General features: G+C 38.8%; 1 protein-coding gene across 2 annotated transcripts in view; it reads left to right on the top strand.

Annotated features, from left to right (window-relative positions):
• The window catches only part of Esrrg (estrogen-related receptor gamma), a 416227-nt gene that overhangs the window by 260897 nt on the left and 128750 nt on the right, over positions 1–26580 (top strand). For both annotated transcript variants that reach the window (XM_013015075.1, XM_013015076.1), the window contains one exon: positions 5174–5290. In XM_013015075.1, the coding sequence (XP_012870529.1) occupies positions 5174–5290 (117 nt within the window). The remainder of the gene's footprint in view (positions 1–5173; positions 5291–26580) is intronic.

Here is a 26580-nt window from a genome sequence, read left to right as displayed (position 1 = left end):
CTTCCTTCCTTCCTTCCTTCCTTCCTTCCTCCTCTTCCATTTCCTCTTTTCTTCTTCTTTTCCCTCCTCCTTCTCTCTCCTGTTTCTCTCTTCTACCTCTATCTTGTCTCTCTCACCTGTCTCTCTTTGTTCCTCTCTCTGTGTATCTGTTTCCTCTCTTTCTCTCTCTTGCCTGTCTGTCTGTCTGTCTCTGCCTGCCATCTCTCTTTCTCTCTCCCCTCTCAGAGTCCTCTCGCCTCTGGCCTCTGAAGAATTATAAGCATTTGTCCTATTGTCCAGACTCCTAATATTCTCTTCTTGTTTACTAATGGGACATTCAGCTCACTTGATGCTGTGACTTATAGCACAATAATGGATGTTTTAAACAATAATGACTAGCGATACTGCATTATTTTAAGTGTATTATTTTGTATCTACACAACTTTTTGGTGGGAGATTCTTTTCATTGTATGGGAAGTGGTCCTTGTCTTCTGGCATCTTACCCTCTAAGTCTATGCATGTAAAAGTGTCTGACAAAATGTGACCTGTCTCCAGAACCTGAGTCCCAGGAAATCATTTTCTGATAGCATGCTCTGAGAGTTTTATGAATAATTTGAATGAAATTGCAGTTGAACATTGAGTCTTGGAAATAACTTTAGGAAGAAAAAAGAGCGAGGGATAGATCATCGTCAGAGAGGAGTCTTGAAGGACAGGCAGCATTAAAAAAAAAAGAATAAAACATATTGGCTTCATCAGAAAGTTCATCTGAGGTAAGAAAAAAAGTAGATGGCAAGTAGATTGGGAAAGGGCTTTGTTTGCCTGTCTTAATATTTTAAGTGTGTGTGTGTGTACATGCTTGCATGGGTGTGCATCACAGTATGTGTTTGAGAGTAAGTGAAAATCAAACCTACCTCAGATAACATTGCTAGACAAGTACTCTACAAGCTCTACTTGCAGTGCCGTATTAATTTTTTATTTTAATTTAAGGTAGTGCTGTGAGAGGAGTTGTCATAGGTAGGGAGTTTGCTGTGGTGTCCTACCTGGAGCAGAGAGAGACAGGCTCTTCTGTACAAGTGAGGGGCAGTTCCTTTCCAGGTATGAGCTCACTCAGGTTGGGTTGATTGATATTCCTGTTTGAGATGTTTTAGTGTGAAGGAAGAGGATATAATTTCCAAAGAGGAAGAAGAAAGCTAGTTGGAAAAGAGAGATGACTATACTAGCTTGTGGTGGAGGGTTATAAAGAGAAGTTTCTAGATCTAGTTTATCCCCTGTTGTCACTGTTTTTGATTTTGGTACCCTTAGTCTTATATATAAACTTATGTGATGTGGGGGAAAAGGGAAGGGGAATCACAGAAATGGTGAAATAAAGAAAAAAGGGTGAACCAATGCAAGAGTGATAGTCACAAGACACTATGTTAGAAATGAACTTCACAACTTGGGGGACTGGGGGTTAGGGGAAGGGAAACTGGGAGAAAATGAGGGAGGGCGGGTCACACTATTTTACAGGAAATGTACTCATTTCTTTCCTCATGTAACTGTAACCCTTCTGCCAATCATCTTTACAATAAAAATTTTAAAAAGTGAGGGACCAGTGAGAAAAATATTACTAATGAGGAAAATATGACGTCAAAATACTTTTCAGGCACTGAAGAGAAAGTGTGCTCTTTGACCTATATTATTTTTCTTTAATTAATTATGCAAATGAGGCCATCCTTTTGTTTTATTTGGTTTGTTGCATGCAAGGCCCTGCTGTCCTTCTTAAAAGAACAAATGCTGGGGAAGATGACTCAGTGGTAGAGCACTTGCCTTGCATGCACGAGGCCCTGGGTTCGATTCCTCAGTACCACATAAGCAGAAAAATAAAAGCCAGAAGTAGTGCTGTGGCTCAAGTGGTAGAGTGCTAGCCTTGAGCTGAAGAGCTGAGGGACAGCGCCCAGGCCCAGAGTTCAGGCGCCACAACTCACACACACACACACACACACACACACACACACACAAAGAACAAATGCTGTGTTTCTTTTTTATAAAACAGAAAATATCACAGAAAGTGTTATTAGTATATTAGATCATTGATAACTCCTTAGAAAATTATTAGCAATATCTTTTCCTTTTTCTTTCTTTTTGGTGGTCCTAAGGTTTGAACTCGAGGCTTTGTGATTATTGGGCAGGCACTCTACAACTTGAATCATACCTCCAGCCCTTTTTTCTTTTACTTTAGATATTCTTTTAAAAAATGTCTTACATAGGTGTCTGTGAAGACTGCCTCATTTAACAAATTCAAAATCCTCTTATTTTCAGTCAGGGCCACAGTGCAGTTCCTTCACCTTGTTCTTGGTTTTCTACACATGTAAGATTAGTGATATTTCTGAGAAAGCAAGATGCTTCTACTGATGCCATCAATATCACTGGAGTTAGTTAGGTTCCTACTAAAAAGAGTGCTGGTACCTCAGGCCTGTAACTCTAGCTGTGCAGAAAGCCAAGATCTGAGACTTGTGATTCAAAGCTACCCCAGGCAGAAAAGTCGGAGAGACTATGATGTCCAATTAACCACCCCAAACGGAAGTGGAACTGTGGCTCAGGTGGTACAGCATTAGTCTTTAGCAGAAAAGCTCAAGGACAGCCAGAGATGCCTTGAATTCAAACCCCAGGACTAGCACGCACACACACACACACACACACACACACACACCCCATACACACACACACACACACACACACACCCCATACACACACATCCACATCCACATACATGGAGCTTTTATAAGCTAGGCTTGGTGGAACATTCCTGTCATTCTAGTACTCAGGAGGCTGATATAGGAAGATCATGGGTTAGAGGGAAACTGAGGATACATAGAGTTCAAGGCCAGCTTGGCCTCATGGGAATATTAAAAAAAAAGGTAGTTGCTATTATTGTAAATACCATGAATTAGAATGCAAATTTAGTCAAAGTTTTCATAGGCTTATGTCCAGTTATTATGCAGAGATTTTTTTTCCTTCAAAGTCATGCATACTTAACCAATTTTCAGAAGCTCTAAGTGGTGGCTAGGTATTACTTCCTGTTGAATTAGCAGTTGCTGAGTAGTCCGGTCTTTGTACAACCCTGCAATCCACTAATGTGATATTTAATGAGGAGACATCAGTCTGGAGAAAGGTAGTCAATATAAATCAGTGTTTACAATGTGTGATTAACTCTGAAATATTTCATCAATGCTGTGGTCCCAGGCAGCCTCTATGCTAATTACTAGAATCTGCGCATGTTTCTGGGGACTTGAACGGACCCTGGGTATTACAAACAGGAGCAGTAAAATTGCAATTATGCTTGGACCGTCTCTGATGACAATTTATGCATTTGGTGTGATGACCTCCCTTCTCCCAAGAGGGCAATAAAGAGAATGCATTTTCATTAAGATACTAATGCACTTAATCACAAGGGGAAAGGGTTAGGAAGTAGTGAAAGCACCTTCAAGCATTGTGTGACAGAGCTGAGAGGAGAGAGGGGCTTTATTTTAAAGGTAGCTGCTTTACAAAGCTAGAGTCAGTCTTCAGCACATCCCAAATAATTGTGTAGTCTCCAGCTGAGAAGCATTTAAAGTTTGGATTTTCTTCTGGTTACTGGTTTATCATTTCAAATATGGAGGTACTGGTATAAATAATATAAAGCCTAATGTTAAAGTATAACTGAAAGCCTGGCAACTGTGGCCCTGGCCTCTAATCCTACCTATTCAAGAGGCTGAGATTTGAGGATCAGGATTCAAAGCCAGCCCAGGCTGGAAAGTCCAAGAGACTCTTATTTCTAATTAACCACCAAAAAGCAGGAAATGGAGCCCTGTGGCTCAAGTGGTAGAGCATCAGCCTTGAAGACAAAATGTTCAGAGACAGTGCTCAGATCTTGAATTCAAACCCCAGGACTGGCACAAAAGGAAAACAAAAAGCAAACCAACTTGATAGCAGTCTACATTTATTTAGAACATTTTCGTGGAACTTGAATGTTTGGAATTATTTATGCAAATGATATAATGAACTGGATCAGGGTGGGAAAGAAGGTAACCATGGTTATCGCCACTGCTGTCAGCATCATCCTTTGCAGAGTGGAGACATGTGTTGAGATGGTCTGGAAAGCCTTACAGTTACAATTATGGACTCTCTGCCCCTCCCACTAGGGACTTATCATAAAGTCTTACATTAACTTTGTTTCTCATTGTGATATGTTATTCCGGGTAGGAAAGACAAGAAGCCTAGAGCACCAAAAGATACCCAGGACTGATGACAAGAATCCATTTTCTGTGCTTGTATTTAATTTTTGTGCGGGTATAAGGACATGGTAGGGCCTCACACACTTGCTAGACTTTTTTTTTTGGTTGGTGGTGGGGCTTGAACTCTGGGCCTGAGCACTGTCCCTTAGCTCTTCAGCTCGAGGTGAGCGCTTTACCACTTGCACCACAGCGCCACTTCCAGTTTTCTGGCTTTGAACCACTATCCTCAGTTCTCAGCCTCCTGAATAGCTAGGATTACAGGCGTGAGCCACTAGCACAAGGCTCTACCCGTTGAACCACACCTCCCCTTCCATCTTTTTGTTGGCTAATTGTTGATGAGAGTCTCATGGACTTTTCTAGCCAGACTAGCTTCAACCTTTCATCCTCAGATCTCAGCCTCCTGAGCAGCTAGGAATACAGATGTGAACCACCACCACTCAGCTTTAGTGCATATATCTCTGTGTCTGCATATCTATCTATCATCTATCTATCTATTTACCTATCCATCCATCCATCCATCTATCTACATTTTCTTAATGAACGTGATTTCTTTTCGACCCTAGAAGACCCTAGAAGAGCACACTTTGTATGAATGGGCATGTCTTAGTGACTGTTTGCTTTAACAGTCCTTGCAAAATAACAGTCATCCAGAGGATTTAGGAATCCAAAGAAATTGCAACATAGATTCCGATCACAAAAAAACCTAATTAATCTTTTGAAGAGCATCAGTACAGGCCTTCTCTTTGGTCACTCATTTTCTTCACGTGATAGTACAAATATCAGCTCTGTGACATTTCTCACCACTTTTGATGAATCTCACGAGATGTTTTGGGGAAGTGGAGGTAGGGCAGGAATGGCAGAGCTGACAATTTCCTTGGGATACTAATATTTCCCGGCAGCTGTGAGTCCTAACTGCTTCTTTTCTTTGAACTCTGTTGTAGGTAATATAGAATATAGCTGCCCTGCCACGAATGAATGTGAAATCACAAAGCGCAGACGTAAATCCTGTCAGGCATGCCGCTTCATGAAGTGCCTAAAAGTGGGCATGCTGAAAGAAGGTAAGGGGTTTGTTTGGGGAGATGGGGATCCCTGTGTTTTACATTTGGGGTTTAGGGGTTTTGGTGGGTGGGAGAGTTTCGCTGATTTTATAAAAACCATAAAAAGAGGGGTTATCAGTAAGGACATGGAATCAGATTGGCAGAATACGACTTCTTTGTGCCTGAGCTTTCTGGGACTGCCTGGCTACGGGCTTGACATCATCCAGAAGGGACAAGGTAGGACAACGCATCTGGTATGCAGCTGAAACCATCAGGTATGCTTGATAGTCTGGGTCTTTTGATCATTGCAAATCACAGAAGGAAGAAGATGAAGACAAACCAAGTAACTCCTAATGTTACTGATTTTCTTCTTATTGCTATATTCACAGAGAAATCTTTTTCCCCCCTAACTAATCTTGGCCTTCAAGTAGTCTTTGGGGATTAATTTCTAGTATAAGGAGCTTAGAGTACAATACTAAAATAGCTTCCCCATTTGCTCCCATTTGGGGATAATAAGAACAACACGAACTATTAACAGTGAATTAAGCAATTGCCCCACTTTACATAATTATTAATCATGTAATTACATGGTTAATAACACATTTACTAACATACTTGATAACAGGTAAGCCAAGAATTGAACTCATCAGTTCTAGTGGTCACTCAAGTACTTATTCTACAAATGACAAAGGTCCTAAAATGCTTGTACATTTCAGCGTGTTTAGCAAAAGTGATATTTCAACTTGGGAATAGGGACATGTTTCCCTCCCCCACTGTCTTTAAAAGGCCTACCATTTAGGTTTTAAATATTTCCATATGTCTTTGTACATGACATATTTTATAGATGTGTATTGAACATACTGCATTTTTACTTTGTTTCTCTAGTCTCATAAAATTTACCAGAGTTTAAAATTAATAGAGTTTTTATAAAGAAACAAAGTGAAATGTGGTGATTAAAGTTTGAAAGAGATTGTGTCCATTAGTATTTAAGGACATATCATCTATAGCATCATAGAAATGGGCTTTGTTCTTGAGATTGAGCTTATTGGGTGGTATATTTTATTGTTACTGGAGACTCTTTTTTTGAAATTCTAAATTCACGTTGATCAGAATACAAATTTACCAAGTGGAACTAAAGCTTCGGTTACATGTGATATCACTGGATCATATTATTTTCCCTGCTTATGCTTGTTTGAAGACTTCCTTCTTTCTACTGTCACCATTTACAGAAGGATGCGTGGACCAGCTTATACTCATGAGCATAGACTTTCTATCTTGAACATCCCTGTTTGTCTAGTAGGAACACAGAAGACATCTCCAGTTCTTGTCACCTCTTCTTTAGCCAGGCATGAACAAACAGAGACTCTTAAAGTTAGTTTCAAAGTTTTAAACAATTTTATTGTGGTATAACAGGCTTAACCTCAGCCTCATGCTTGGAAGGCAGGCACTGTTGAACCCTGTTTGAGTTCTGTAACTTTATAATTAAAGCATTAAAGCATTAGCTACTGCGTCAAGCAAAAATTTCCCAATATTCTAGTAATATGAATCCATCTGTCTGTCTGTCTGTCTGTCTGTCTGAAGGAGGGAGACATAGAAAGAAGAAAGGCAGACAGAGTTAGATAGTAGGGACATACTATTGGGGTGGTATATTCCATAAGTGTAAAGAAGAAAGAAACACTAAGTTGGTGACAGGTTACACTGGTGAACGAAAATAAGAAAGAGGAGGACATTCTTTTAAGTGGCATTGTTTGGATTGTGTATAGTTAACAGGCTTGGCCTTACAAAAGCATTTGCTACATATTTATTGATATAATTTCATGAGCCAGACATGATTCCAGGCCAATTGGACCCTAACTGGAGAAACAGACTAGATTGTTTTTGTTGCTTAGACAGTCATATGAAAATGCCAGTAGGACTGTGTCTTGACAAAGGCCGATACATAAATAAAGACCAAAGAACATCAAGGTTTCCTTTAGTTAAGGGAAGGATGAGAGATTACTTCCTGGAGGTAGTAAAGCTGGTCTGAGCCACTGCTTTAAACCCTGTAGCCAAGAACATACAAAACAGAACCCACAACAGAGGATCCTCAAGAGTATAATAATAAATAAATATTAATGAATAGGTAATAAAAAGCTATAATTCAGGATGTAAAAAGTGATGGATTGTTAAGTTTTGGCCCTCATTTTATTCACTTACCATCTAGTTGGGCTGTAGAGATTTAAACTATGCTTAATGCCTATTCAAAAAAGCTTAATTAAAAGTAGTTCCCAACTCCTATAATTTGAGAAATCAATATTTTTTCCAAAAATCATGATTTAGTTCAATGTTCTGAGAAGTCTATCAATGGGCACTTTTGTTGAAGGTGTTCTAGATGGAGATTTTATTTTCAAAACACTAAAGTACGTAGAGACATACCTCCATTTCCAGGAAGGCATTAGTATTATTTTTTCTTTTCTGGTGCTTCAGTTTGATTTTTACTAATATCATTTACTCAACTGATTTTTCTCCCAAGTTTAAGGAAAAGCAAGAAGAGTATTTTTCTTCTAAATAATTGTTCCCATGGTACTTTCTATTGGAGTAAATTTGAAGATTGATAAGTTGGTAACAATAGATGAAGAGGGTTCCCTGTGTGTAATTAAGTGTTGTTGGTTCACGTAAATGGGACCATAATTATTCATAACTCACACCTCTGTCCTTGCTGTTATTAAGCCTTTACAGGGTGTATTTTCAAGGGAATCACTGCAGTTGCTGATATGTCCAGATAATAATTTACTTTCTTTTATTTCCTTATGACCACTTAGATGGGGAAAATGTCAGTTCTCTAAGCCCTCTTCCTCCTCCCCTCCCCTTCCCCTTTGGTCTTGAGTAAACATGGAATATTCTCTCTCTCTCTCTTTTTTCCCTTTCGTACTTAAAAAATGCTGTGAAATATCACACTACCCCCTGTATATAAATGCACCATTATATGTGACCATTTCCTTGGCTCAACACTAGCTTTCTAAGCCTGGAGAGTATGATACCGTCTTAAATGTATCTTTATGGATGTAGAGGGAGTTCAGTCCCATGCAGCATGTCAGAGATCATGATGTAGTAAATCTATTCAAATGTAAACCTGTTCAATTCAATTACCAGTCTTCATAATAAAATCTGCGGCTTACAACCCCCGTGTTGACCACAGCAGTCCATACAGGATGATGGCACCGCAGGTCTGGAAATTGACAGACAAAATCTATTTAAACAACAACAACAACAACAAGAAAAACCACCCAAAACAACATTAGCTGGAGAATCTGAAATGAAATCAGGTTTCAACAGCTTTGATGGGAACGTCTTTTCTTTAGCAGGTATTTTTATTCAACTTGCCAAATGCATCCTAGGGAAAGTACTGCCTGGGGGAAATGAAGAAGGTTTTCATTATAAAAGAGGTTTATAGAAAGACAAGACCTTTACAGTGTTAAGAATAATAACTCTTTCATTGTGTTGACGGGCATCTCAGCCAATTGAAGCATAACCCTTTGAGAAGACAGCAGAGTATAGGAGAGGGTGTGAAAGGGAAGAGATGGCTTATGGGTAAGTGCATCCTGTCGATCACATAGAGTGAAAATACGTGGTTGTAAGTTAGGCTTCATTAGCCAGTACCAAAATAGTATTGAAATGAACTAACATTTAGATTTTTAATATCATATAATATATGATGTAAATAATATATACTACATGCACATATATTAGTTGAAACAGAACGAAAGAAAGAAAGGAGGGAAGGTGTGAGAGAGGAATAGAGCAAGAGAGAGAAGGAGAGAAAGAAAGGAGGGAAGGTGAGAGAGAAAGAGAAGGAGAGAAAGAAAAGAGGGAAGGTGAGAGAGACAGAGAGAGTGAGAGACAGAGAGAGAAAGAAACCAAACCAACAGTTCTATTAGAGAAGATAACAAAATTCCATAACATTACACAAAACTTGTAGTCATAGAGTTAAGGAAATAATTATTTGTCCAAATCCAAACAGTTGTAACATTCAGTATGCTGAAACATCCCCTTTATCTTTCTCCTTGCTCTGTTTGGTGGGTGAACGCTACGAACAATGGGCCAGCATTATATTTCCAGCATTATACTGTACTGTGTGTCAGACAAAACCCATCTATTACATGATATCTGGTCTCAACATTCCCTTTTCATTTTTTTCAGGTATTGCTTATTTGAAGGGAAAAACGAAAACTAATCAAGGTGCACCTATAAATCTGGTCAAGATTTATTTTTATTTTGATCTCCCTCCTTGGTTTTTTAAAGGCTATTACAGTACCTATGGGTTCAGTTTTCTCTGTCAGTAACAGAGACGGTTTATGGAAGCAATAATGATGTAGGTATAGAATTCATTGTCCAAAGGCTCGAAGGGCGTTTTGATATTATTGACACAATAGGTTTCACTTTGACAACTCAAGTGTTTTTCTCTCACTCTTGGAGGTGAGTAAGAGTTACACTGATGCACCAAGCCAGCATCTATCAAAGTATGAATGAATTAGGCAACTTAGAGGGCCAGTTTAATTATTTTATGCCAAGAAAGTATGTTTTTAATTTGCCTAAAGATACTCTGATGCTTAACCTTTAACTCTTGAGTTTCATTATCTGTAAAATAATATCAATACTTGATAGCATTTGCAAAGAAACTATTACACACTTTACATAAAATATGACAGAGGCCTGAGAGGATAGCTTGATATAGAACAATGCTTTACTTGCATGTGCCTAGCACTGTGTTCTATCTCCAGCCCCAGGATCACACTCTCACACACACACCACACACACACCCACACACACACACACACACACACAGGTTAATACCATATTATGTGGCCTAAAGCATAGACAGATCAAGTATAGCTACTATTCCCAGAGACAGTAAAAGTCCAGCTTTGGGGTGAGTTGGACCTAGATCTGACTCTTCATCTTAGATTGACCTCTTAAACCTGTGACAAGTGATCTAACTCAAGACTTGCTTGCTTTAACCTGGTGCTTATTGTTGTTTTCTTTGTTGATTTTTATTGAAGAGCAAGAGTTTCAGTGTGAGCACAGGTCAAGGACACGATTAGCAGGGAGTCCTATGATCTAGAATCTGGAGATAGATATCATATTGATTTGTTGGACTACCCCCATACATGGAAAATTTGTTAACCTTTGACAGTATTAATGACTTGAAAGTGGCTTTCTGTTGTTTTTCATGGAAGTATGTTTTAAGTGACAGATTTTAAGTAAAAATTTAAAGAAAAAATCATGTGTTCAGAAACATCATGGGAATTTCTCCTCACCATTAACTGTCCAAACAAGAGTATAGAATAGATGTAGGGTATTCAACCTATTCAATATTCAATATTCAACAATATTCAATATTCAACAATATTGCAGGTAAAGTATACTTTTTAAATAGTGGAATTTAACACTATGACCGGGAAAGGAAAAGGAAATGGAAGAAAGGGAGACAGAGAAGGGAGAAGAGAAAAAGAGCAAGATTAAGAAGAGCAGATATGGAAAAAAATCACAGGTTGGACATAAGTTTTATTAAACCTCAAGTATTAATTGAGATCTCCACTGGTATCTAGCAAGGTATTGTGCTTTAGCTTTAATTATAATTTTTATACCTTATAGCACTGATTTCAAACTAGTCTATTTGTCTTTAAGGTTCTCCTTTATCTTATGTACAAAAGATCGGTTGGACTGCACTCTTTCTCATTTCTTTTTCTATCCTGAAATTATACAGACTGTATTTTAAAATGACATCATACCTACAGAAACACTATACTAGCATATGATTTGAAAATATCATATGATGATGATATTGAATTTGTAAATGTAACATGAACTGGGGCTTAGTTAACATGGATACTGTATTCTGTCATGATAAATTTTGTCTAAACTGAAAAAAATGGATTTTATTTTAATTTTTCTAGAAAAGCAGAAAGGATATAATTTTTTAAAATCAAAGTTATCCAAAATGAGCATTGAAGGAACAGTAGAAAAATTAGTAGGTATTTAAATGCTTGGGAGCTAAAGCATTGATTGCAGTTTGCTTATATTTGAGGATCTTTTGCTCTACCTACCACATCTTGTCAATATATTGAAGTTCAGTCAGTGTAGTTTTATTTCTATTAACACCTAAAATCTCATCACAGATTGTTGTGATTGCTACTGGCCAGATTTTATTTGAAGTTTCATAATTACATTTTTAAAATAAAAAATATTGACAGCATCAGGAGAGGAGAAGAGCAAGCCAATCTAATATGAAATACCTTCCTTTTTTTACTTCTGCATTTTCTTTCTTCTTTTTTTTAATTGTGAAAATACTGTACAGAGAGGTTACAATTACATGAAAAAGGTAATTTCTTATCAAGCATTGTTGCCTTCTCCTTTGTTTCCCCTTCCCATCCCTTCCCCTCTCTACCCCCCTCCCTCAAATACTACCTCCAACAGAAAACAAATCACTGAAATGAATAAAATGAGTAAAATAATTGTTAAATTTTTTTAGCCATCATATTTGTTTTTCATATTTGACTTAACCATTTTAAAATATGGGATTGTTATAGAGGTGATCTCTGTTATTTGTACATATTTCTCCCACTCTTAAAAATCTACAAAAAGAAAAGAATGACAGTTGCAGATAGACACTGTTGGTGAACATTGATGAATTCTGAATCCTTATGTTCTTGATAAGTGAAAACAGAGAATGAGAATCTGCATTTGGAATATGTCACTGTTCAACATAAAAAGAATACAGGGTATTAATGTTTAATTTTCATGTTACAATCCCACTCAGCATAGAAAAGCGGGGCTCCAGGTGTCAGACTCTAATTAAGCTCATAATAAATGCACGGGCGTGTTAGTAACTTACCTAGTGTCCCTTTGTTGATAAAAAGGAAATGGGAAATTAGGTGCCATAGTCCCAATCCACCTACATCTGTATTGTTTGGCCATGGAGGAGCCTTTAACTCTTCTACACTTGGGTCAGTTGCCCATGTCTCAGCAGTGGTCTGAAATCCTCATTTGTGTTTAGATGAACTGAGAGAGTCCTGGTGATCTGAGAAAAGCAGTAAACTTACAGACCTAAGAAAAAGGCTGGAGTCTAAAGTATATGTAGAAGTTTTGCTCATCAGCAAGGAAAAATTTTTCCTTAGGATTGTAATCTGAGGAATCTGCACTTCTTAGTTTTGTGGAGCTGCTGAAGACATAGAGAATAAGTATATGTCCTCCTTCTCCTCCTCATCTTCGTCTTCTTTGTCTTGTTCTTCTTCTTGTGTCAGGGTAGCTTTATAGTTTGAGCACTAGACAGGCACTCTACCATTTGAGCCATTCCCTCAACCCTTTCTGCTTTAGTTATTTTTGCACAGAGTCTCACATTTTTGCTACAATCCTCCCAACTTCCAGCTGGGCTTAGAATGAACCATTGTGCCTCACCCCAAGAAATGCTTTTATGGGATAGGGGAGCAGACTTGAGCCACACTGACTTGGAGTAGGCAGTGTGCATCAGGAACTCCGTGATCAGGATGGCAAGGGTTGAAGACAACTGTGTCTGAAAAGGTCAGTGCCCACTGTATGCCCAACTTAAATTCTATGGCCTGGCAAATCTTAGAACTATCAAGAATTGCCCATCCCTATGTTAATAGAAAGCCCTCCACTTATTCATTAATGGGGCCAAGCTAACTTACAGGAAGTCTTTGGCAGAAAGAAACAGAGGGGCTATGAAGGAAAAGGAACTCCTCTTCTGTGTTAGAGGACTTTTCTCCAGATTTATTTATTCAGAGCCATTTCATGACAATTCATAGGGTATACAGGCCCTATTTCTGCCTTTTAGAGGTGACAGTGTATATATGCGCATCTGTGTATGTGTGGTATATATATATATATATATATATGAAAGAGTAAAACAGAACAGATATTACAGTTATCTATTTAGCTGCCATTGTATCCAGCCAATCAGTTGTCCTAGTCCCCAGGACATCAAGAAAAAAAAATATTCCAGAACTGTTTTTGCTGCAATGACAGCTTGAGTCTTGATTTATATATGGCAGCAAGAACTCTGGGGATCTTCTGGGTTTACCCAATCAGAAAGAACAGCAATGAGCAACTTTCTTGTCTAATTATCCTTTTGTTTGATATTTCCCATTTTAACAAAATGAACATCGAAAGGCTAAAGCATTTTCCAGGTAAGTTCTCTGTTAAGAAAAAAAATACAAACCTACTTAGATCATTTACTAACAAGTGGGTTTGTTTTTGCTTACTTAATGAGCCTGCTTTGTAATTCATCCTCACAAACTCTCTTTTATACAAAACCTCTCAAGAAGACATTTACCAAGGTGATAGTTTTTCTTCACATCTAACATCATTATGATGCTAAGTAAAAAAAAAAAAAGGTGGGGGGGGTGAAATTATTGGTAGGGAAAGTTAGGTTCCTATTGCCTTCAAAAACCAGAACAAAGAAAAGGAGAAAGCTTTAATGGTATTCAAGGGAAATATTTCTGTGTTAGATGACAGTTAATAGAACTGTGTTGACCTCACTGGTATTTCATGCACTCTCTGTTGTAATTTTATCCCACGAAGCTCCCTCATTAATGCAGAGAATTAAACAAAACTCCCAAGTTATAATCCAAGCAATAGCAAAGGGGGTGGGGGAAGCGTGGCTCATTTGAGAGTCTTGTCTTGACATGAAGCCACTTGGGAATGTATTAGAGGTACCACAAGATCTTATTTCATGTACAGACACTGCCTAACCAGAGGACAACTTTATTCATATTTTGTTGATATGAATTCATATGAAATATGAATGGTCAGGAATAGAAGCTAAGATGAATAACCTGATCTTAAAAGTTGAATATGCATTAGGCTGCACACTGTATATTTCAGTTGGATTATTTCATCTTATTATTTTATTTTTGTGAGCTAATTTTTATGATTATGGTATCCTCCCATTGCACAGAAGAAACAAAGAGTAGAGATATTAGGATATTTCTCCATTTTTTTTCAGTGTCTAAGTTGAGTACACTTTTTGTTTTGTTTTGTCTTTGTGGTGTGAGACTTTGAATCCAGGACTTTTCATAGGCTAGGCAAGCACTCATCCTTTGACCTACTCTCACAGTCAACTTGGTGTTGACAGTTACAAACTATGTGAATAAATATCAACGGTACTCAAGGTGTTCATCTTCTGAAATTCAATGGTATACACTTTCAGCAAACACTGCATGGCATTCTATTTCAATCCAAATTGGAGCATAGAGGAAATGTTTGTCTTGTGGCATGATTTTAATTGTCTGGCTTAGTTCTTAGAACATGAACTTCAGAAACACATTCCTTCTTCATTGTGACTGTATAGAGTGGGATGCACTTGATTCATTGACATGAGCTCTGTCTGCCTCTGTACTCACAGAGTACTAGAATCTTACCCTTTTTAAAAATGAGAAAATGAAGAGCTGGGAAGTTGGCTCAGTAGTAGAATGCTTGCCTCACATACATGAGGCCCTGGGTTCTATTCCTTAGCACAGTAGCAGAAAAAAGCCAGAAGTGGTACTGTGACTCAAGTGGTAGAGGGCTCACCTTGAGCTAAAGAGTTGAAGGACAGTGCCCAGGCCCAGAGTTCAAGCCCCACAACCAACAATCAATCAATCCATCAATCAATCAAAATTTTAAAAAAGAAGAAAATTCAACTAGAATTCTCTAAATATTTCTCCATAATTAAATTCCTGTGTGGCTTGGAAAATTACCACATATTCACCGTGTATTCTGCATTTCTAGAACAATCACATAGCTATGATTTTATGGAATATATATATATATGTATATATATATATATATGTATATATAGCCAGCTATGTTTGAAATAAGGTAAACTGCCTGATCTGTCTGAATGTAACACCACACATTCTTTTACCTGAACAAATTTCCACGTGCATTCCTATTATAGAGGGCAGAGAGATAGAACAAAAGTTTTAAAAATATACCTTTTAGCTCCTTCTTTTCTAATTGAGATATTATTAAAAGTTGATAATTCACTTGATATTTCCCATTTGTTATTTCCATTTGTCAGCTTGCAAGAGGAAGCTAACATTTATTTAATGTGTGGCACATTTTTTTCTCCTTTGGAATTACAAAAATCCACCAATGGTTTTATGCCCACGAGAGGGGCTTGTGCTTCAACCTTTGCTCAAACGTTGAAAGTCTGTGACCCTGCAGTACGTAGTGAGGGAGGTCCCACAAGGCCAGAGCCAGGAAGACTCAGACAAAAGATATTTGTTCTTTGTCATGACATGTACACATATTAACATGGCATTGATATTTATGACATTGTACTTAAATGTAACGAAGTGAGCCTTTAAGCATTTGATAAGGTCAATTTAATCAAAGTGTTTTGTGATTTTATTTCATTTGGATTCCTGTCATCTTTCTTGGTAAGACTCTGTAGAGTACTATTCTATCTATATTTTTTATTAGCTATCATATTGTTCATGCAGAAATCCTCTTTAGTCAAAAATCATCACTGGCCATTGCTTGAGAGATTGTTCTATGGTGTGCTTGTGTCTCTCGATTCCCTACTGCCCCCATTTTTCTATCTCCTCTCCTCTCTTTCTGTGTCTGTCTCTCTGCCCCCATTTTCCTATCTCTTCTCCCCTCTTTCCGTGTCTCTGTTTCTTTCTTTGTGTCTCTATCTTTGTCTCTGTATATCGATCTCTTTCTCTCTGTGTCTGTCTGTCTCTTTGTGTCTGTATATCTTCCTCCCTCTTCCTGCCCCTGTCTCTCTTGCTTACTAGGTTAAGGAGCCACCAACCAGCTTCCCTAAGGCAAACTGTCTGCAAAGGAACAAGCCAGCTGGCTTGGCCAAGGTTGATCAATGATGAGAGGTAGGCTGGGTTCCAGGTTCACAAAAGCCACTCAGTGGAGAGTAGGTCAGCGGCTTCCCCAAAGCCAATTAGCTGGCAGAAGTCGGAGATGCCTGGTGCTAGCCAAATTCCCTGAGCCTGATGGTACTAGTGGGGAGTCCATCCTTGGGCTTCCTGGCAAACCAGACTTAAGTGTGTGGCAGATTGTGCTTTCCGAGAGCCAGTGTGGCTTTGTGGCTACCCAAGCAAATAGCAGGGACCTGCCACTCCCACTCACCGTTACCCAAGAAGACCATACAGCCCAGGCACAGTGATGTCTGATCGTCAGTGAGATGGACTTCAGCCGATCCTCCACACCAGTCGCTTGTTGTACCTTACTTGAGTTGACATCTTTCCAAAGTTGACATGGATATGAATCATGATGTTAAAAGTGAATAATATGGAAACGTTTGTTGGAAGCAGGAAGCATTTCAGAGACCTCTGGTATGAGAACCTTTTCTTATAGATGACCATCTGCAACGAAATGGAACTCATCACACAATCCAAAGAATGAATTTCTCAGCAGTTGCGCTTGGCTTAGCTGGCTTTGTCTAAGGCTGTTCAAATGTGGGATCGTAGTCTCTTCCTATTTTCCCAAGAATTGCATTTCCATCTACCAAGCCTTTTTTTTTCCTACAGAAATGGCTTAATCATAACTCTAGCATGCCTGAATTGTTTCATGGAAATTTGTAGATATCATAGAGAGGTGGGTAGTTTAAGGAATGCAGCCTATAACAATGAGATAGTTTACATTACCAAGTTTAGCATAATACATGTTTCTACTATTCATTTTAGTTCTTATAAAAAGAATAGTGCCCTCTTAGGAAATCAAGTCCATTTACCTGGTCTACCTCTCAGCTTTTTGCTGGAATAAGGATTTTATTCAAGGTCACCTGAACTCTTATTTCACATCTTCCCCCGGGATTATCCAATTAATAACCACAAAGTTTCCCCCTAATGTGTAACTTTTGGAGCATTCAAACTTCTTCCCCTCCACTACCACTGCCCCTGTTTTTTTTTTTAACTTAAAAAAAATGCCTTCTGGGCTGGGAAGGTGGCTCAGCGGTAGAGCGGTTGCCTTGCATGCTCAAGGCCCTGGGTTTGATTCCTCAGCAACACATAAGCAAAAAGAAAAAAGCCGGAAGTGGCGCTGTGGTTCAAGTGGTAGAGCACTAGCCTTGAGCTGAAGAGCTGAGGGACAGCGCCCAGGCCCAGAGTTCAGGCCCCACGACCGGACCCAAAAAAAAAAAATGCCTTCTGCAAGTCAGATTTCTCTACAACGCTATAGAGTTTCTACTTGATAATTCTCAAGCATATGAGCTCCATAAGTATCCCCTGCCATCCCCTCACATCCCAGTGCCACATCTGTGCTCTCCTAGGTACTTTTATTCTAGACCTATGCTTCAGCAAGAAGAATACTGGTGGCCCGTGCCTGTGATTCTAGCTACTCAGGAGGCTGAAATCTAAGCATCACAGTTGAAAGCCAGACTAGGCGGGAAAATTCCAGAGACATTTATCACCAATTAACCTCCCAAAAGATCTTAAGGGGAGCTGTGGCTCAAGTAGTAGAGCACTAGCCTTGATCAAAAGAGCTCAGGGACAGTATAGAGGCCCTCAATTCAAGTTCCAGGACTGGTATACACACACACACACACACACACACACACACACACACAATATCATTTTAAAAATCAATATTATCCTAATCATTAGTATATGTGAATCCAGTTACCTTGCAGTTTCTCCAACCCAGCCAGGCTTATTACCAATTTCCTTATCACTTTGAAATATTTGGAAGGAAAATTAGATTTCTTCCTCATGGTTGTGACTTATTTTCACTATTTCTCTTTGTCAGAAATGCAGACTATTCTTTCTACCGTGTTAAAATTAAGGTGAGGGATAACCTAACTGTCTGCCTACCATCCAGATAAGACACATTTTTAAGTTCACCCTTTATTCAACATTCACTCATTTTAAGGATGGCTCTACACCACTCCATCCAGTAAGTGCTCAGGGTTAAACGTGAATCTAATGAAGCTGGGCACAGTGATGTCTCTGCTAGTCCCAGCTATTCAAGAGGCTGAGATGGGACGATCTCTTGAACCCAGAAGTTCAAAGTTAGCTTGAGTGGCTTAATTGCTATCTGAAAAGCAGAAGAGAGAGATAAGAAATATTGCCATGGAGAGGGGAGAGAAAGAAGTAAAAGAAGAGATGAATATGACTCATGGGATTTTGCTTCATGAGAAGATGATAATCATTTACAACCTCTGGTGACTTACATTTGTATAGGTCTTATCCCTTTCTGAATTTGACCATACTTGCACATTCGTATTGCTTTGTAGATCTTAGCATTTTACCTTCCTGTTTTCCAGAGGAAGAAGTATAGCATAAAGATAAAGAATATAAACTTGGGGATCAAATGGAGTGAGGATTGAGCTCTTGAAATGTGTCTGATACAATAGAAGTTTAACTTCTATGAAGTTGAATTGCTCACTTGGCTGGTGACCACCATATTGGACAGTGTAGGAGGGAAAGCTGGCCAGTCAAAACCTTACTACTTAGTAGCTGTGCCATCTCCAGAAAAACCTTTATTAAAAAAAACAATAATTTATTTAAAATTATCTTTAGTTGTACAAAGGAGTTTGAATTCAACATGTAAGTTCAAAGTCTCTTTATCTTTGAATATGGCTTATCTATTCAATGAAGATTGAAATTATACATATAGTAGAGGATATTTTTGAAACTTCATGGGGTGATATATAATGTTCTTGGTGCTGTGTCTGTTGAACAATAGCAGTTAGAAACATTACCCGTTGCTATGGAACTTAATATGTTCCATGGAGCAAAACATGAACAGCCTGAGAACTATGTCCATTTCTAATTTAATTATTCATTACATTTAATATAATATTAGAGGTTCAATGTAATACAGCTTTTTTTCTTTTTGAAAATGTCAGTTTTGGGATACTTTCAAGCTACATTTCTACATGGGTATTAGAATAATTTTTCTCATAAGTAGTGAATTGTAGAAAACAATAATCTATGAATGATGCTCACATTTTTCTTTATATATGTGAGACCATGACATGATTGTATTTTAAATAGTACTGTTTTGAATGTATATTTACAAGTCTGATAGTACAAGGCCAGTTGGCACCAAATTTTTTTAAAAAAAGGGAGAAGAAAAATCAGTGACGTTTTCATAAATGATTTATATGATAGTGAAAATGAGAATGACCTATTTCAAATCACTTATGTAAATACTTTGCCTAAGATCAGACATCTAGGAAATAGTAAAGCCAGGAGTGAGGTGACCTTCATGGCATCCGATGCCCTTTTGTAGTACTGATATTTTCTAATGAAGTCTTTGGTTCTCCTCTTAATTAATTTTACCAGTGTCAAAAGGTGAAATATTACTTGAGTCACATAGAAGCCTCTATTGTTTGGTGATGCTTCCCTTTGTGAGCTAGGAGGTCTTTATTTCCAGCAATGGGTTTGGTGCCAGAGTTGTTATAAATTCCAAAATCCTTCATTGTTGTAGATGTTCTAAAACAAGGATGTTATGCAATATAGTAAATTTTTCTATCTCCCCTAATACTGCTCCCTGCAGAACCAGTAGATTATTTCCTAAATTTTTTGTACAGACTATCTCTGCCACTTCTTAGAAGTGATTTGCATAATGAATGGGCACTCGTATTTATGAATGGCACTCCTTGCTATGGAGATGACCGTGGTTCATTGTCAAGCAGAAGAGAATCTGCCATTGCCCAGCATTTGTTCCCCAGAGACTGACCCAATGCCACTCTCTGATGATCTCATTTTCTGTTTGTAGCATCTGTTTGTTCCATGTCATCAACAGGTGAGAGTCATGGCTTTTTAAAAAGATGCGTTTCTCCATGATTTTCTATGTGTCTATAGGTCTCCATAGAAGCTCATGCCTATAATCCCAGCTACTCAGGAAGCTGAGATCTGAGGAAAGAGGTTCAAAGCTAGTCTGGGTAGAAAAATCATTGAGAACTCTTATTTGCAAAAGCTGTTCGTAGAGGCATGTTTGACGTGCTAGCACATCAATCTTGAATGAAAAACCCAAGCAAGAATGTGAGGGTCTGAGTTCAATTTCCTTTCTGGAAGAAGAGAAAGAAGGAAAGAAAGAGGGAGGTAAGAAGGAGGGAGAGAGGGAAAAAGAAAAAGGAATGAACCAGTGAATAAATAAATTGTTAACTAGTATCTGGAGGCAATTGCACAGGAAAAAAATAGAGAACAGAAATTAAATTTAAATGTATGTGTCTAAGAAAAACTGTTTAAGAGCCAGAGTCTTGGTTATTTTATAAATCTTTATCCTACTATATGCTTCAGCAGAGAAAATTATATTTAAATTTTGTTAAGGTAGGAAAGAGCCAGTCTTTCAGCTTTTACAAGTAATTCTACTTCTATTTCAACATTGTTTAGACACAGGCCTCTCTCAAAGTTCTAGAGCCAGGAAGTTCTCCCTGCCTTACCCTTCTTATTTACCTGGCAGTGATAGAGTAACTAGCAGCCTCAGTGAATGCATTTGTTTTAACTGGAAGCCCAAAAGGAGATGGTGCTGGAGTCAGTATAACCCTTCACAGTCCTGGAAGTCCAGAGACATTAACATATTGGGAACCAGCTAATGGGGTAGGCAAACAGAAGTGACATACAGTTCCCCTTCCCCCATCTTCTTCCTGCCACACACACAGCAGAGGAACTCCTGGATGAATACTCTCCTACAAAAGTGCTAAGGTACCTATACCTTATTCTTTCCTTCTATTTGTTATTTCATTTCTCCCCCATGACAGTGTGCTTTATTAAATTCATTCAGTGCTGAAGGAAAGGGAGGAAGATGATGATGACCACTGATTTCTTTTCGTATCACAAAAGTAGCACAGACTATGATATCCCATGAAGCTGCAGGATTCATATCATTGGAACATGACAAGAACATACATAGAATGGTGTTACAAGCATGCTGTTCTGTAGAGCATGCTATTGACAAGGCAGAATTTTTCGAATGAGCAAGAGTTGTAAAGTTGCTGATTGCTGTTTCTTCATGTTGGTAGCCAAGGTTTTTTTGAGCCGTAAGATAGTATATATGATTGAGGCCTCTTCCATGGCATTTGGTGAAAGGAATAAAAATAGAACATATTTTTAAAAGCTTGGCAGAAGGTCTGACAAATACAAGTCCTTAGTAAATATGAGCAGTTATTACCACCCATCACCATTTCATTGTTGCCCACACATTTAAGACAGTGCCCAGCTTTGCCTAAAATGAGTCAGTTCTGTTTGGTCTCAAGAATCCTCTCCTGAGCCTTTGTCTTTTCTTTCCTGAGTGCCACAGTCACAACAGGCTTGGCTTGTCTCTCCCTCGCTTTCTTTCCTTGCCTAGCTAAGGTCAGAGGTCCCCAGAATTCTCTGTGTGACTCCGGCCCAAGTCCCTTCTGGTACTCAGGAGAGCTGAAGGTGACAGGCAGGGTCAACATAAGCTGCCAGAATTACAGAGACCCTCCATGAATTATGGGGGGGCCCGCAACAAGAAAATGTCATGGACTTAAAGCATATGACCTCGCATCCCTGGGATCACTTTTCAAACAGACATGGCTAACTTTCTCCAAGGTGTAATTTATGGTATCTAGAGTTAGATTTGCACATACTAATGTATTCATTCAGCTGTAGCAGGATTTAAAAAAAAAAGTATAGGGCTCATGGATGAAGAGAATCCTTTTGCCTCAACCTCAAACATTGTACAGTTGTGTGGTCCCTAAACACTGCTTTGTTGTTGGTAATTTCTAAATAACTTGAGTTCAAAGCTCTAGAGAAGTGTTCGAAGCTCGTGTGTGTGTGTGTGTGTGTGTGTGTGTGTGTGTGTGTGTTTTACTTACCCAAAGTTCTAACTTAAAGCCAGCCAGGGATATAAGTGTAAGAACTGGTCATTCATAGATAGTATGAACAGTTCTTAATTCTGCCCACTCTATTCTTCCTCTACCTGCTTTCTACCCTAGAATTAATTCTAGAACTCTAAAATAAATGTCAGCTTTTCAGAGTTCTTGATGACACCTGAATAAGCTAGTGCTTACAAGTCTTGTGGCAATGGTTTCTGTGTCTAAGTATGGGAATAGAAGGATTGATGGTAAATTTCAGGGGGGGAAGGGGCACAGGAAGAAAGGTGGAAGGAGCAACCCCCCAAAAAATTAGACTTACACATTGCAGTTAGATATTTCTCTGTTTTACAAAATACTTGCTATTGATTTTTTAGTTAATTATACTGAGTATAAGCCTGCAGCAGGATTTGAACTCAGGGTCTCACTTGTATTTCTTTTGTTGTTGTTATTGTTGGTCATGGGGCTTGAACTCTGGGTCTAGGTGCTGTCCCTCAGCTCTTCAGCTCAAGCCTAGTGCTCTACTATTTGAACCACAGCACCACTTCGGGCTTTCTCTGTTTATGTGGTGCATCTCACGCCTATGAGGCAAGCGTCTACCACTGAGCCACCTTCCCAGCCTTGTATTTCTTGCTTATGGATAGCACTGTACTATTGGAGCAAGTGTGAGGCCAGACTCTGCTGGTTGTGTAGAGATGTAGTCTCGTGGACTTTCTGTCTGGGCTGACTTTGAACCTCTATCCTGCAGATCTTAGTCTCCTGAGTGAGCCAGCAACACCTTGTTTTCCTTATCATACTTCCTAGATATCAAAGGTTCAATGGTCAGAGTACTGATGAGGCCAGAATTGCTACTGGAATCTTTCTGCTTCACCAGCTCACACCCTAACTCTGCTTTCGGAGAAGAAGAAAAAAAAAACCGACCAGTTTTCCAGTGTGTTTCTTTCCTAGTTACATCAGTGTCCTGCTCCCCCACCCCCCCTCCTGGGCAGTCAGCTTCCTAAATAGACACCCTGCCTGCAGAACTGTTCTTGCACCAACTCCTCTCTAATTAAAGTACTTGCTATGAACGATTTTTAAGTACTGGAGCTTAATGAAGTTAGAAAGGATTTGGATGCAGTTTGTGAAGACTTCAAATTGTTTGAGTTTTTTCTCTGGGGAGAACTGTAAAGTCTGCAGGCATTCTGCATTACTTAACAATGTATTCCGTTTTGTTCTTTTCAAAAATTCTCTTTTAGTGGTGCCTTGCAGAACGCAAAGCCCCACTGCCCACCTTTCCCCAGCAAAAAAACACTGTAACTTGCTTTGCAAAGTGGCTTCTTGGGAATTTACAAGTCTTTGAATACTGATACCTAATTAAAGTGATGCCTGTATTTTTAATTCTCCTAGGCAGTTCTACCTTTGACATTTCCAGTATGGAGGAGTTGAAAATAAAGACACAATCATCCAAGAGATCATACAACTCCTGTATTTGAATGCCTGTCTCTTTCATTGATGTCTGAAGCTCCATGACTTTGAGAAACTGAGCTGAGCAGGAGAAATAATAATAATAATGATAATAATAATAATAATAAATCTACATAGTTCTACATAGATGTATGGGGTGTATTTCTGTGTCTCTCAGTGACTTACTGCAGAGCAGTAAAATGCTAGCTAATACCTTCTGTTAGAGATGGAGTAGCTGTAATTTGTCATCAATAGCTATAATTAGGTTTATCTACCCTTTTAACCAATACCATAATCTTTACCAGATTGTTATTGTTTGGGGCCCGGAGAGGAATTCTGCAAAAAAGTATTTTTAAAGATTGATTGCAAAGCAGTTCATCCCTTTGGGAATCCCTCCTTTTATCCATCCCTTGCTCCTTTTCCTCTCAAATATTCAAATGCTTTCTCAGACCAAAATGTCATGAAAGCATGTCATGTATCTGAAAAATAATTAATATAATTGACAAGAATGTCGGTTTTCTGCTGAGGTGTGTTTCTCCTAATCCCACTGTGCAATCTTTAATATTGATCCAATTGTTAGGTAGTCTTGTCACTCTTCCCTTCCCATACCTGGGCTAAGGGTTTTCAGATCAGGAATCCTTAAACAACATGATATTTACATTTGTATTATGGTTAACATTCAACAAAACAGGTTCTTTTATCCTATGTAGTATGGCTGTGTGTGTGTGTGTGTGTGTGTGTGTGTGTGTGTGTGTGTGTGTGTGTAAGAGGGGTATGCAGCCTGTATACAGGGCCTGTCCTCATTTGACAGTGTATTCAGTGTGTACATTGCATAGAATATTGCAAGTGGCACATCCAAGTGTTGGAATCTAGGCAATAGGAGTTTGGTACTTAGAGTGGCCAGGTTGCACCTGAACTAGCTGGAGCCTGCCAGCCCCTGCAAGCCCACTGAGAGCATCTGTCTCGCCACCACCTTGCTCATGCTGTCTCCTCCACAGGCTCTCCGATTCTTCTGACTATGAGCATAAATCATCCACCTGTCAGGAACGCTTGCTGCCTGTATTATGCAATGTGCCTGCCTTCATTTGGAAGTGGTGTGAGCAGGAGATTGCTGCACATGGTCTGAGTTCATTTTAATGCCATCCCAGTATTTTCTTTCGCTTTAATGAGGGGATTATAGGTGGTGATAGTGACTTTCAGAGACAATGAAATTCTTCAAGATTCGGGAATTCGTTTTGTATGTAGGAGACAGCTCTATTTGATCTCTCTCTCTCTCTCTCTCTCTCTCTCTCTCTCTCTCATTTCTCTTTTTCTCTAATTCCAAATAAACTGGTAGTTTAAATGTTTAGGCTAAAACAAACAGGATACTGCAAAAACCGGCTGTTGAGAGCTCTCTTTATTAGGTTTGCTCTTGTTCTCTCCAGACAGATGGGCTTAAATCAGTCAAATGTATTGCTGATTCTCAATTAGTTATTTTTTTTTATCATTTTTTCCCAGAAGCTAACTATACACATATTGGGGATCCTTATTTTCCTTTGCTTCTTTATTCTGGAACATTATTAATATTCTGGAGTGATAATAATGTTACACAATATTTTTAGGTCCACTAATTGTTCACTTGTGAAGATAAATCATATTTCCAAAGAATCCATCTCTTGTATTGGGTGTGATGGCATATGCCTGTAATCCTAGCACTCAGGAGGCTGAGACAGGAGGTTTGTGACTTCAAGACCAGCCTAAGCTACATAGCCAGACTCTGCCTCAATACTCCCTCTTTTATATTTAAAATTTAATCTGCCTTGGTATATTTAGGATAACCTCCATTGCCTTATAGATGTATGATATACTTGAAAATGCAAAATTATAATTTTCTTTCATTAACAGGCTCTTCGGGCACAGGTAGTCCTTGACTCAAATGGGTCATCACCAGGATTGTATTTATTTGAAATTGGGAAAGAGAAAATTCCAGATTTCCATGGGATACCAATTAAAACTGAGATAGTAAGGCATAAGTAGATGTATGCCTTGTAACATCTTTTAATATGCTTTTATATTGCTTAATATAGGAACATTAGTGAGCTAAGTCACACGGTAGTATACTACACACATTTTACACACAGAGACTGAGGTGAACGTGGGCATCCGATTAAAATTTCAACCTTCCTTCCTTTTCCCCCTTAGAAGCCTCAGGACCTTCTGCATGTATTTATTTGCTTAAGGTGGTATTCAGGGCACCTTGGGAGTGAGAGAATGACAGTTCTCTGCTGGCTGCCTGTCCCCTGGCGTCTTCATGCCAACCCTCTTCCCCCTGCTCCCACTGTCAAAGCCAGAGAGCTCCCTCATGCTCCTTGTGTACATGTGGGGGAGTTTTATTGAAAAACAAGACACTAACATTCACAAAGAACAAGCACATTCATTCCAGTTTAGCATGATATAGGCATATGATATGAGCCTGTGCCTGTGCATCTCACATACATAAATAATAAATGCACATGTTTTATCCTTTATATATATATTCATATGCATACACATTGATATAACACCTCGGAGAAAATGCTTATGCAAGATTTTTATATTACAATTGAACACACTGAGATTTGTTTTACAGGGGGTGGGGGCAGAACTAATGCATTAGAGGATCTGGGCTTTTTCTCACATAGTTCTTTATATATAAAAAAAAGTTTTTTCCTTCAGGAATAGTGCTCTTGCACTGTTGTAATGTGCTAAGAACAGATCCTCCCAGGTTTAAGAGCACCCACAGGTTACCAGAGGAATAAGGTATCCTTAGACACCGAGTGAGGATCTTTCTCTCCTACAGGTGTGCTCTCAGATCACCAGATCTGGAGACAGAATGAAAAGAGTAATTTCTGATGGGCATTTCTGGAGAGGAAATCGGCCTTAGTGCATGAAGAATTCAGAATCTAAGATTCGTGATTCACACTTGGAAATGTATTGGGGAGCTTATAACAAGCTGGCCTCCCATTCTTTCTGTCAGTTCTTAATGTTATAATAAACTCATCAGAAATAATTCTTCTTCTTCCTCCTCCTCCTCCTCCTTCTCCTCCTCTTCTTCTTCCTCTTCTTC

This window comes from Dipodomys ordii, unplaced genomic scaffold (genome assembly GCF_000151885.1).
Source record: "Dipodomys ordii isolate 6190 unplaced genomic scaffold, Dord_2.0 Scaffold26, whole genome shotgun sequence".
NCBI classification, from domain to species: Eukaryota; Metazoa; Chordata; class Mammalia; order Rodentia; family Heteromyidae; genus Dipodomys; species Dipodomys ordii.
Note: the sequence above shows the minus strand (reverse complement) of the source record. Positions and strands in the feature narration are given on the sequence as shown.